Source organism: Fringilla coelebs (assembly GCF_963513975.1).
Source record: "Fringilla coelebs genome assembly, chromosome: 5".
In the NCBI taxonomy this organism is placed as follows: domain Eukaryota; kingdom Metazoa; phylum Chordata; class Aves; order Passeriformes; family Fringillidae; genus Fringilla; species Fringilla coelebs.
In genome coordinates, this window is record NC_140033.1 from 49,719,390 (window position 1) to 49,733,200 (window position 13,811).

At 49.0% G+C, this 13,811-nt stretch overlaps 1 protein-coding gene across 1 annotated transcript; it reads right to left on the reverse strand.

Annotated features, from left to right (window-relative positions):
* Window positions 1–410: 410 nt before the first annotated feature.
* On the reverse strand, window positions 411–9,274 carry TAB1 (TGF-beta activated kinase 1 (MAP3K7) binding protein 1). Its single transcript, XM_084206367.1, has 11 exons — window positions 9,211–9,274; window positions 8,289–8,425; window positions 7,943–8,096; window positions 7,243–7,329; window positions 6,548–6,686; window positions 5,962–6,075; window positions 3,408–3,519; window positions 3,157–3,301; window positions 2,554–2,776; window positions 2,110–2,266; window positions 411–1,106 (listed from the first exon to the last, which is right to left on the reverse strand). Exons 1-11 carry the CDS (start codon window positions 9,241–9,243, stop codon window positions 899–901), a joined length of 1,509 nt encoding a protein of 502 aa, XP_084062493.1. The 5' UTR covers window positions 9,244–9,274; the 3' UTR covers window positions 411–898.
* Window positions 9,275–13,811: the final 4,537 nt, after the last annotated feature.

The window sequence follows — 13,811 nt, forward strand, 5'->3', positions numbered from 1 at the left end:
CATCTGCATCTTCCAGGCACCACGGGAGTTGTGACTTCCAGCTGCACACCACCAGCTGCCTGTACAGGGAAACTTCATTACATACTCCATCTGCCCTCTACACCTTTCCAGATGGCCTACATGAGGGGAAAAAACATGCATTTTACCTACAAAAAACAATAACCTGTATTTATGGTTTGACTCTAAGCCATAATTCAGTGCCAAAGCTCAGCAAGTAAGTAAACAAAGAGCTTATGCTTTTAAGTCACCTGCAAGGCTTCAGGCCACTTTTTCGGCAGAAGTTTTCCTCCTGCAAGGTGCAAGCCTCAGTTCAGGAGGAACAGAAGGTTTCACCAGGAGGAGCTGTCACACCCACACACAACATTATAAGGAAGAGAGCAAGCCACATGGGTGCCAATGACTGCAGCTATAAGTTATTTATTCTGCAAAATAGAGGTATCTTCTATGGAGTTGAACACTGGAATCACAGCATTATGAATTGAGTTGTGGAAACATTATGACAGCACACACACACACACACACACACACATACACACACACACACAGAGGCACACACGTGTACACCTACACACGCGCACACACGCAGCCTTGGCACGGGCCTGGCTCCCGCAGCATCCACCAGGAGCCCTCTCCGCACCTTTACTTGCTGAAACCTGCAGTGAGGGCTGCATTCAAGACCCCTTCCCCTATTCACAGGGCTTCCCAGGGCTGGGCAGGATTGGGAGCATGGCACAGGCAACACGTGTTTAGTGCACAAGATCCCCTGCTCAGCGTGCAGCACATCCTGGACAGGAGTTAGCTGTGGGCAGAACACAGCCCTCAGTGGAACACTCTCACCCTTGCCTCAGTCTTTGCTCACACAGACGAGCACAAGGTGTCTGCAGGAGGCAGACACAAGTTAGGACACAGTCAGTGCTCCCTGCTCGCCATGGTCCATGTTCCAAAGCCGGTAAAACTCTGCAAAATCCACGTAGGGCTCCACACGCCCATCCTCATCTGGCTGCAGCGAGTGGGTGGGTCGGGAGCGGAAGAGACCTCCATCCGAACTCGAGCTGCTGCTCTGCGTGTGAGTATTGGTCGACTGCAGCGTCACTGTTGGGCTTTGGCTACAGAGGGAAAAAGAGAGAACATAAATGTCTTTATTCTACTCCACCTGATGCACTGGACAAGAAAAGCACCAGAACAAGCACCAGTTTCTCCACAGATGAAGCTGTCCTAGCAGACAGGTAAAAAGTTGCAGTCACTTGCTCTATGAAGCACTCAAAGTGTTGAGAACTGATTTGAGTTGACAAACATCAAAGGTATCTGATTCACATTAACTGGAAGGCCTTAAGTACAACCAGGCATCTGAGGAACAGAGAGGAAGCAGAAAAAAACAGGCATGCACTCTGCTGGCCTCCCCATACCCAGAACAGTATGAGCTTTACGGGAAGAGTCTGGCAGCGAGGAAAGCTATGCTTGCATGACCTGTGCTGCAGCCAAGGCAGCTCTAGTGCGTCAGCCTCATTGTTTCTGGAGCTACAGAGCACAATACCCACAGCGCTTCTTCACTGTGCAGCGTGTACACACCATGCCAAGGGCTCTGCCTAAACCACAGCCACTAACTAGTATGACCCTGCAGACTGGATCCAAAGAGGACCTAATTCTAACCTTCATCCCCTTTTTATCCTGGGCTGTGCCTGTAAGCAAATCAACTTCAGCAGTGCTCTCTCCAAGAGCCTTACAGGTGACCTGCATAATCCTTCTTCCTTGCTGCAATGAAGGGCACCCACACTCCCTCTGTGTACAGCACCCAACACACTTGGCACACGAGGCCCAAAGAGAAGGGCTGCTCACTGCCAGAATGCCCTCCACGAACAGCAGCAGATGCTGCTCCCAAGGCATGTCACCAGAGCTGGCTTCTGAGCTGTTGCTTCACTCATTCCCACTCCTCACACAATCGCTTTCCAGCTAACACATTATGCTGGCTGTCAATGCTGTAGTGGGGGGGAGCACACTCCAGATAAGGGACTGACTAACAGGTAACTGACAGCTGTCTCTGCTTTTCAACCACTTTATACAGCATGAGGTGCAGGGAAAACTCTGAGTAGCAAGAGAGCAGGACTTTACTTAGTGAGGGTGGGAGTGGCTTCATCCAGAGTTGAACTGCTGTGAGCACCATTGACCATCTGGCCTTGAGAAGGCATGACAAGAGACAGCGTGACACTTGTCTTGCTTGTGCTTTGGGAGCTGGAATATGGCACAGAGACTGGGTAGACACGGCCTCCTGAGAAGGGAGAAAACAGAAGTTATAAAATGCAGATCAGACATGAGCAACTGCGGATGCAGCACAGCAGCAAAAAACCCCAAGAATTTGTATCAAAGTGCCCTTGATGCTGTACTGTATCCTGTCAAATTGCCACAGATTCCACATCTCAAAAGCCAATCATCTTGTTCAATAAGAAAATTCCTTCTACACCAACTAGCTCCTCTCCCAGTGTGAGGTGAGTGCTGGATCAATCAAGAGATCTTATCTTCCTCACCCCATTTTGTTTCATTCTCTCCCCAACACACCTTGCGTTGGTGTCAGCGTGGGCTGGCTCATCTCACCCAGGGGGTACCCGAAATTCCTCACAAGCAGCGTCATGTCTTCGTGACGGGGACAGAACTTGGACCGCTCCCCACCACTGGCGAAAGTGTCACAGTGAATGCGCTTAACCCGGTCCACCACTGCTTGTGCCACAGCATCCAGTGACGTCTGCTTGGCAAACTCTGTGGCTATCATGGCTGCAATTTCCTGAGCAGAGAAGGGGGAAAAAAAAAATCACCAGAGGAAAGATATCTAGGAGATTTTGGAGGAAACCATTTCCTGCCATCTGATCTAAGAGTTTTTATGGCAACTCATCTGACCGTGATGCTTACCTGCTGATAATGTGCCTTTGTGCCTTGAGTCATCCCACTCCCTTTAATGGGCTACTCCTAAGGGACAGGCAGCTGCCTAGAAGAACGGGCTTGGCAAAGCAACTCCCATATTATTAGACTGGAATGGGGTGGCACAGGCATTCAGCCTGGCCAGCAGTGACAGCACAGATGAGGAGGACAGCCTCTATGAGAGCAGCTGACACCGCTGGAGTGAGTCAATACCCACGGGAATGTTTCCCTTGTGAGCAGGCTCACCTGGTTGGCCTGCCCAGGCCCATGAGCTGCCTCCAGTGCTTTGTAGAGCCCTTCGGACATGAGCACCAAGAAGCCCGTCACCCCATCCAGCGAGTGCCCTCCGTGGATTTCAGGCTCTGCTATGATGGGCTTAGATTTAGCAGCACTGGAAAGAGACAGTAATTTAGCATTTAACGGTGACATAGTAAGTGAGAATGGAGTGATCATGAAGAAAAGGAGGGCTTGAAATCCCACAGTTGAGTTTTTCTGACCTGAGCAGCTCAATATCAGTATAGCCGTACTTGACTTTGTAATCTCCAATGCGCCGAGTGCTTTCCTGCCCTCGAATAGTTCCCACTTGTTTTATTTTCCCTGCATCCAAGCCTGTCAGATTGAAAACGAAAAATGCTTCATTAACTTTGTGAAACTTGCAGAACTTCCTCTGAGAAAAGAAATATCCACGGTTACACAGAACTGTAAGACAAAACGAGACACTGAAGAATCATCAGGAGCTAAATGGAGAAAAGGAATAACTGTGTTCAAAAGGACACCTTCTCATTAGTTCCAAGCTGGGAAGGAGAGAGAAGGGAGACACACACAGCCCAACAGGCATACTCTGAATTCAACAGCTGGCCCTGTTATCCATATCCTGGTCCAAAGCCACCAGCAGCAGCTGGCCTGGCTGCACAGGCATTTGCTGAAAAGGCAGGGGAACACCTGTGCCTGCCAGCTCTGTGTGGTGGGACTGCCAGGACTTTGTGATGGGAGAAGGCAGGAACAAGGAAAACATACATGAAGGATTCTGCCTTTTCTTCCACCTGTAACTGACCTGTGCTCCTAAGCTCCACATGGCAATTTCACTAATGCATGAGACTGCAGAGAGAGGCTGTGGCATCTCCCTCACTGGAGATATTCAAGAACCTGTACAACGTGCTCAGGGGTGACCCTCCTTGAGCAGGAGCTTGGACAAGATGATCCACTGTGGTCCCTTCCAACCTTACCCATGCTATGATTCTGAGAAATGGAGAACTATCAACAAGAGGCACTGAATTTGCTCAAGTATTCAAATTGATGTGGGCTACTCCTAAAATAAGAACAATGATCAAGCAAGTATTTATTTAAACAAACTTATGGTGATAGAGGCCCTAGGAAGTAATCCCATCTTGAAGAAGGTTCTAACAAGCACCATCTGAGTGCTACTGCTGTTTGAGGCAGGACTTGGAGCAGATGATCCACTTACCTGGTCTGTTCTGGCAACCCCCCTTCCCTCATTATACCTAGAGCTATCAGCCAGAAAACATTGAGATTTAATCTAGGGATGACTGTCCTCGGTACAAGGTGAAGGCAGGGGTCCAGCTGAAACTCTCCCTTTGAGTCAAGCCAAGCCTTGCTGCACAGATGGCTCCACACCTACCCCAGCAGTAAGACACAAGTCCTCCATCTGCTGCAGACCACAGCTGACTCATCAACACGGCCTGGCTCATTTGCCAGCTCCTGGCAGGGAGGTACATGCCACTGACAGACACAAACACAGGGACGCCAAGAGAAGTCATGTCTAAATCACAGCAACTCTCCCAGGGTACTGAACAAGCTGTGATGTGCTGGCTGAAGAACCACAACATCACAAGACCTCTCCCACCCCTCCCCCAAGACAGGGGTGGCACAGGCATCATCATGACAAATGCTATCCCCACTACCTCTTATCACTGTGCTTCAACCTAGCTCAAAAACAACCTTCCCTGGGCCCCCAAAACAGCCTGTGCACACTGTCTTGTTCCACAGGATCTTCGTTATGCTGGAACTGTAGGCAGGAACACCAGCGCTGTGCCAAGTTAAGGTTGATACATCTAACAGATCCCTGTTCTACTATGGACTGCAGCTAAATTCTGCATTTTTGGTAGTAAAAACACTCAAGAAGTCTCTTTCCCTGGATTCTTGTATTCAGTGTTCTGTTTCACAGCACATATCCCTAGCACAGGAGTAGCAGCGGGAATGAAAGAGAAATAGAATAAAAGAAGACCTAGTAGCAGAAATTACCACATCAGCAGCCTCACCCAATAAGAATATATCTGCCAGGTAAATCTAATGAAGAATGCCACCTTAGATCTACCTAAATAAAAGCACAGGACCCAAGTACCTCAGAAAGAAGAATTTGGTACTGGCAATCACACAAGTGGTCTGGGTTAGCTCTAGACCAAGAAAGCAAGCATGTCAAACACTGTAAAGGAAAAGAGAAATTGCCTAAAGCAAAATGTCAGCATTAAGAGTTCCGTAGTTACTGATGTGAGAGAAGTAAATGCCAGTGCTTGGTCTGGCTCTGTCTGAAGTGAAGCTGCTTTTTTTCAGCAGCAGCTTGTACAAAGGCAAATTGAAATGTACCATCCTGAGGGTGAGGCATAACACAAAACTTAAAGGAGCATAAACTGCGGTTTGCCTCCACAGGAGCCGTCATACATTGTCTGCTTCACTTCTACCCTCTGGCTCTGTGCTTCCACTCCTGCCTTCCTATCGACTACAGCAACAGCTGGAGGGCAAATCAATGCCACTTTGGCAGCTGGACACAAAACTAACACTCAAAACTTGAAACAAAAGCATAGTTTTCTGCTGGGTCAGTGAGATGACCCAGCAGAAAGCTATGCTGGGTCGTCCTGTAGCCCCAGAATGGCTAGAAAGGCACAAAAAGAAGGCACTGAACTTGTCATCTGAAAACATAGTAAGCTTCTTTTTGTGGTTATTTATTGTTTCTGTGGCTTGAGTCATTCTTGGTGCCCCAGATAAACAGTCATGCGATGTTCTCAGCTAAGAACATGAAACCCAAATACTCACCCAGCTGAGAGAAGCGAAAAAGTTCATCTTCATTCTCCGTGGTATGGTCCACATTGAGCTGAGTCACCTGCAGCCCATCCACCGTGGACTTGCACAGCAGTGCCCGATTGGTACCTGCAGTGGGAGCAGTGAGATGAGGCACCAGATAGCTCTGCCGTTAAGAGGGAGAACATATCCAAAGGGAAAAGGAGCAGAGATGGGAATAAAGACAGAAAAGAAGACAAAGGCTCATGTACTGTCTCATCATGATCTCCAAAAAGCAGCCTTGCTAGCAGCACAGTAAGGGCCTGCTAGGCAGCTCCCCATCCAGACCTGAGCTGCTACCTCCCAGGAAAGTTCTCTATTTCAAAGTGAACCTGCACTCCTCCTCTCAACCCGCTTTCCCTCTGTTCTTTGGCCACACACACCAACATCTGCAGGGATGAAGAGCCAGGCTGATTTCAAGTGCTTGTGTAAGCAGCAAGCATACTGCTGCTTGGCCACACACCAAGGAAACTGCCCCCCACATTCAAATGTCTTTTACTTCCTAGAGCCCCTGCCACCCTCAGGAATGCTGAGACTGAGCCACTGACAAAAACCAACTCACCCACATTGGCAATGTAGAGTTTGTTATTGAGAACGACAGCCACAATAGCCATGGCTCCTCCAGAGATCTCCTGCTCTACAACCTTCAATCTTTCCACAATCTTCTGGTACTGAGGAGGGAGCTGGTGGTGAGGGACACCCTGGAAGCCAAAATGAGGGGGAAGCTTAAACACACAGTCCACAACACAGAAATCACAGCTGGAATAAAAATTCTGCAGGGAGGGGACTCATCTTGATATGTCTTAGCTTTGTGTCATATACAAGACATAAAATTTCCTGTTCAATTCTAAAGAATGACACAGCTTTGATAAAATTCTGGAGAGGACACTCCAATACACTTGAAGAGCAGAGCCCATACTTGCCCAGATGCCACGCAAATTTGAGGCCTTTCCTCTAATCTGCATGGCTTTGTCCTGGAAGAGCCACATGTAGAGGCTGAACTCGCCTCTTGATACACTCAGCTCCTTACTCAGGTGACCAATGTCAGGTCTAAGCAGTGCCAGTACGAACAGTGGGAGCTCCGGGAAATGGACCAAGGCACTTGCTTCTCTTCATGCAAGCTTCCAGAAGAGAACCATGGAGTAGTAACTTTCACTTACAGCCTCCCTTGGATCAAAGTGACTAAAGTGCCCAAACCTCATCCAGCAAGCTGGAAGGTGGGACCTCCAGCAAGCTCTGCTCTTAAAGTTACATTACCTCTGGTAGCTGAGACTGCAGGCTGGCCTTCTCTGCTAAGGCATCATCAATGGACTCCAGGAAACTTCTTTCCACCACATCAAAAGCCTAAAAAAGGCCATAAAGAGAAGCAAAGCACTTATCCAATGCCTACAGACTTTGGGGCTACTCATCCTCACCTCTCTAAGACCAGCTCATAAGAGTGGATGATCACTGTACATACAGACTTTCAAGACCAATACAGCACATTGAAACACAATTGTTTCAGCACAACTAGTTAACAGCTTGTAAAAACAATCTGCAACAACTCCAAACAGAAGACAACACCATAAAAATCACATCCACAGCAATGTCAGAGACCTATCTGATCTTGTGTGTTGATCCTGTCACTCAAGAAAGCACACTCACAAATCCATCTCCCCACACATTAACTTCTCCCCTTCACTCACTGTCATCTCCTTCACAGGCTGACTTGTTCCTACACGTCCAGGGAAGGCTGGCTGCAGCTTCCTGGAGAGCTCTCAGCACTGTGCTGACGGAGCCAGGGGACAGATGGGATGAGGCAGGAGGGAAACAAAGCACTACAGATGCTCAGGATGAGTGCAACTGCAACCACCAGATGTTTCCAACCCCCACAGAAACCAGATGCTGTTCCCCTGATGGCAAAGAGGAGGTGGGTAATGCAAGAAGCAGGAGCTGCTCCCACTCAAAGCTTCTTTACCTGCAGCAGAACTCGACGCACATCAGCATCGCTGTGATCTGCATGGAGCTGGCCCAGCAGCAGCTCTGCAGAGAGCCTCTGACCCACAAAGTTGGTGACTCGGTTACCATCATAGCCATTGAAGACACCATAGAGGTAGCAGTTGTTCTCGCTCCTGCCAAAAGGGCAGAAGCAAAGAGGTCACAAATCTCTGTAAGACACAGATACAAGCAGCAAGTGCCCATAGACACCTCTTGCATGCTCAGGCCCCACCCTCTTCTTCCACGTCCAGTGTGACAAAATAAATAACCTCTTCTACCTGCACTTGTGCCAGCAGGAGTCAGTGTCCCAGGTGCAACCCACTTACCTGAATTTTAACCAGTTATCTTCCAAGGGGTGACCCTCTGTCCCCTTGCCATCTGCACTGTAGGAACGGTTTGGAGCTGAGCCCACCCCAGAGAGATGGCAGGATGGTAAGTCATCTGTCCAACTGGGCTGCTGCTCCTGGCAGGAAGAGGAAAGAGCCCATATAAACCTCAAGCAGTATGAACTGAAGATTGTGGTCCAGTATAGGTCACCAGTCCACCTCCATCCTCTTCTCAACCCTCCTCCCTTTGCTAACTAATAGCACAGCCAATAACTCCACATTTCCCTGCTGCAGAACATCATCACTTACCACATCTCTTCCCTCTGAAGCTGAGCTCTGGCTGTACTCCGGCTCTTGTTAACAAGAAACCAGATGCGAAATTTGCACACAAGTTTTGCACTCCATACAGCACAGCACAGCACAAACTTAGCTACTCCTATGGTGAATCAGATCCTCACGCACCCATGGCACAGGAGTGCAGGGAAAGCTCTGGATTCTCCCAGGACTACTCAACCAGGACAAGGGACTGGGGCCTGACGCTGCAGCCAGCAATTACAGAACCATCCCTGGGGCCGCCATCTCCAGCCAGGCCTGCAGGCGCCAGCTGCCCCCTCACACAGCGGGGCACCCCGAAGCCCGCAGCCCGACACGGCCCCCCAGCCACCTGTGGCGCACCGTGCGCTGCAGAGCGGCCGGTCCGCGGGCGTGCGGGTCGCTGCCCACGCAGGGACCCCCGCAGTCCGGGCCCCCCTGCCCTGAGGAGCCACAGGGGCCGGGAGAGCACCAACCCACCGCCCCGCGGCGGGGGGACCTCCCCCTTCCCACACGGCAGCGCGGGGGGCGGGTGAGGAGGAGGCCCGGGGACTCCCTCGCACCCACCTGGGGGGTGCGTGTGCGCGGAGGGGGGGAAGATGCCACTCACACTCTGCAGCAGACTCCTCCTCTGCGCCGCCATCTTGCAGCGGGAGCGGCCGCCTCCCGCCCGCCCTCCGCCGCCGCAGCTCGGCCCGCGCGGGCCCCGCCCCCGCGTCAGGCGGCGCCGGGCAGGGCCCGGGCCAAAGCCGCGGAACCGGAACGCCGCGGAGTGTGCCTGTCCGTACACCTTCCTTCTGGTCTAGGCGGAGCGCAGGTGTCTCCATTTCTTACCTGTGGCCTTCAGGTGTGTGAGAAAGAAGCACCTGTTGGCCGCCACTGCCAGCGTGTGTTTGTGGAGGAGGAGGAAAGAGGGGCAGGGTTGTGAGGATCATCTAATCATGGGATCATCAGGGTTGGAAGGGACGTGTGAGATCGTCCAGTCCAACTGTCCACCCAGCACTGCCACTGTAAGCCCTAAGACACATCACCCGGCGCCAGATGTAGGTGCTGCTTGAACACTCCCAGGGATGGGAACACCCCATCACCTCTGTGGGCAGCCTGCTCCGAGGCCTGACCACATAAACAACAGTGGGGAAAACAATCTCTCGTCTCAGCTCAAGGCCATTTCCTCTAGTTCTCCCACTGCAGGCACAGTATAAGAGACCAGCCCCGACCTCACTATAACCTCTTTTCATATGTTGTAGAGAGCAATGAGATCTCTTTTTAGCCTCCTTAGACTAAAAAAACCCAGCTCCCTTAGCAGTTCCACAGAGGATGTGTTTTCACTGGACCTGCTCCAGCATCTCAATGTCCTTTTTAAAGTGAGGGGCCCAAAACTGAGCACAGTCCTTGAGGTGCAACTGGTACTGTGAATCCTGGTACCTGTGAAATGGGGCCACCCTGAGTGCCAGAGACCCCTGAGGTAGCCTGGTGTTGAAGCACTTTTCTTAGTAGTGCATCATGTTCCAAGCAACCTCCAGGGAAGACTCGGCCCAGGTACCAGCTCTCAGCTGCACCCTGTTCCATAGGCACCACATGCATGGCATCCATGTGTCTCAGCTTGCAGTCCGTGTCCTGCCCTTTCCCTCTCTCTTGCAGGCCATAACAAGGATGTAGTTGGACCGTGTCCTCAGGGAAGCAGTAGGAAGGTGTCTAGGACAAATGACAAGTGGTTCTCAATCCTCACTGCAGTTTGGGGCAGTCCTTGCTAGTCTCGAGTCAGGCACAACAGTGAAACCATTTGCGTGCCTGCTTGAGCAATGCTGACAAAATCAGAGAGCACTGATTTTGCTCTTATTTAAGATCCTTTATTGGCAGACATAGGCTGTTTCCACTGAATCAGCTCAGCTGGGGGAGGAGGGAAGACACAAGATTCAGTCTCACTGCTTTCTCAATATTATAAGTCAGCAGAAGAGCCCTCCAGGAGTGTGAATGGCATATCTTAATGTGTGATGACCAGCAGTCAGGCTGTGGCAGCAAGGGCTTCAGGAAGAGCCCTGTGTGTTTCCCTGTGTGTATTGTGGCTCCAGGGGCTCCAGCATGAGAGACGTGCAGTTTCAGTCATGGGCAGCAGCACAGTTGTGGTGAGGGTGGGAGTGTAAAATAGTCTTGACTTCCAGCAGTGGCTTGATACACTCATAATGACATCTTTGTGGCAGATATATTCGGTTCAGATGCACTTCAGAAATAATTGCCAGTTAATTAACCTCATTCTATGGAATGATGGCTTTTGCTGCAGGGTTTTTTGCCAGAGGATTCCAGCTTCCTTTCCTGTAAATCCTCTGTCTATTGTTTTGTTACATTTCTGTCTTCAGACTATACAAAGATTACAGATCCTTCTCCTTCATGCAAGGCTCACAAATATACAGACATTCAACCAGAATTAGGTATACGGGCAGAATTACTTTTTTTAAAGCTTCTATTATGCAAAGATAGAAGAAAATGCAAGATTTAGAACCTGGGTCTACAAACAGGTTTCCTCAGGTTTAGGCTTCTGTATGAGCTTGGTCTCAGTGGTGATGTCATTCAGAGTATTCCTGTGGGTAGAGCTGTGAATAGGTAGAAATAATTATAGGAATAGGTCTGAAGTATGTATTAGAAGTAGGATGGACAGATTAAGTACTGACAAAGATTTGTTTTCTTGCCAGTATCAAAAGAAGAATTCCTGGTCCTGCAGAAAAATGCATAGCACAGCATTGTCCGTGTCATTAAAAAGCTACAGGCAAGTGTCTTTGCTTTAAAACAGGATGACACTTTTTCAGCATTGCAGCAGCAGCTTATGGTTATTTAATGCCACTGAAGGTTGCAGTCATGCACCTTGATGAGCACAGTCAGACTCCGTCCTTGCTCAGAGCGACACTGAAATCAGCAAGGCTTTGGGTGTGCCTAGAGACTGTCAGCATGTATTGCATTGCAGGGCTGGGAATTTAGGAGTCATTTCTGTCTTCTTCTATCCATAAGTGAGTCCTTTTGAAACTAACAAGAGCAGAGTCTGTGTGAGTGTGCGATAAGGCAGAATGTGAAGTCAATGAGAGAGCAAAACAACTTTCCTAAAGATACAAGATAGAAAATCTGCCACTTTCCTTGTTTGTACAATGGCTTGTCACCTCTTGCAGGTAAAGATGTGCCCTGTTCCTAATTTAAATATCTGGCTTCAGCTCATAGTCACTAATCTTTGTCATTTGGGTTTATCTTTTTTCTGCCAGTTTGTGCTGGAATGCAGACCTGGTGCAAAGCATTTTTTTCTTGGTGAAAATACTTGTGCCAGATTCTGCCTGGATACTCCTGTGGTTCTGTCATTGAGCTTCTGCCCTAACCTTGAGTCAGTCAATTAACTACTTGACCTGGAAAAAAAGTGGATAGTAGGATTTAGCAAACGAGGCCATTTGCAGCATTAAATGCATGTTTGTCCAGCATTTCACAGTCCTCCAAAGGAAAGTGCTACAGAAGCTGGTGAGCTGCTCCATTAGTGTCTGCTCATTGAAAGCTTTATGCAGCACTTGGAAGATGAAATAGTGCACCGAGTTTCTGTTGGCTGCATTGATCAAACTAATTTTAACCTCTGTTTATGCTTCTTACTTTCTGCAAATCCTCTCAGAAATTGCTGTGCCGTATTCCCATGCAGCCAAGATCTCCTCAGGAATGAAGGATATTGGTCACTGAACCTCACCATCCATGCACAAGTAAATGAATTATATGATTCAGTGGTTACCAGATATACAGCTCCCTGTCTCATGTTGAATTCCCACATTTCTCATTCCTCCCTCTCTCTCTCCTTTTGTAATTACTCTCCCATTTTCTCTGTCCCCTGTGCTAGGGATTATACACACAGTATTCCTGTTTCCAAGCTGTACTGCTGCCTTCCTGGTTTTATGGAAGCTTTCTCTGCAGGAAAGGAAGAAACATGGTCACTACTCTGCTGGATGAAAGATGAACAGCACGACTGAGCAACGTGCCATGGGGAGCAGGGAGCTGGGGGCAGCCCCTGCACAGTGCTATTGCAGGCGCTCAGGAACCGGGAAGCATTTCCCACATTACCGGCAGAAGGCATCACATCATTTTGTTTCTCTCTACTGATGATGTGTGAGATATGTTTAAGGAGATTTTTTTCTGTTTTGATGCTAACAGAGGCTGGGGCTGGAAAGGAAAGCCATGATTTTTGGCAAAGCTTGCAGGAGGTGACATGGAAAAAAAGGAGGAAGGGTCTCTCTGCCAGAGCCAGCTTGCCATACTCGCTCTGCTCCCACGGCAGACAGAAAGGGATGGTGGGGGGGTGGCGTTGTGAGGCCTCACACAGCTCCACCCCGAGGTCACCTCATCTGCCTTTACCAACCTCAGCCTGATGCTTCCCATCTCTTTGCAGGCCACTGTTTCCAGGCATGCTGGAAGGGCAGAGAAATAATATGGGGCAATAAAAAGAAAAAGCTTTAAGGAAGAAAAGCTGGAAATAACAGATTCCTCCTCCCAGCACCCTCTGTGAAAGTTGGAGACCCAATGTGGAGAGCTACTGCCAGAGAAAGGGGAAATTACAAGTGTGCTGATCCCCCCCAAGAGAGAGTCAAATACCTCTGCAAATCAGAGTTTGTACAGTTTTAGGCCAGATGGATTTATGAGCGCGTTGTTTCATATCATTTTATTGATCTCCTTGATACACTAACCAGAGTTTCATCTCCTTGAGTCCTGGGATTATGTGAACTTAAAAAAAAAAAAAACAACTTTATAACAGAATTGTTTCTAGATGTCATGGCTGCAGGGAGAAGCTTCAAAACATGACTCATAAGCATGTGAAATACCAGAAAGCAAAACTAAAGAGATTTCAAACTATTAGAAAACACAAACAAACTAGTAATGTTGGAGTCCTACTCATCTGAAATGCTTGCTTTTGGCAACATCTTGTCTCACCAGTTCTTAACACCACCTGTTGCCAACACAGATATTTGCCTTTCTGTGGGCTTGGTATCTCCACAAAACATCCACCCCAAAAGCTGTGACTGTAGGAAGAGTCTTTGTCCAAACAAAGATTAATCATGAAACAGATGGGTCGGTCCACCAACACTTTTGCATATAATCTGTGTGCAGCTGCAGTGTGTGCTCAGTAGTGGTCCCAAGAGGGGAGACAGTTTGGGGGACTGGCTGGAGCCTGTTCACCATCATGTGCCTCTGTTTACT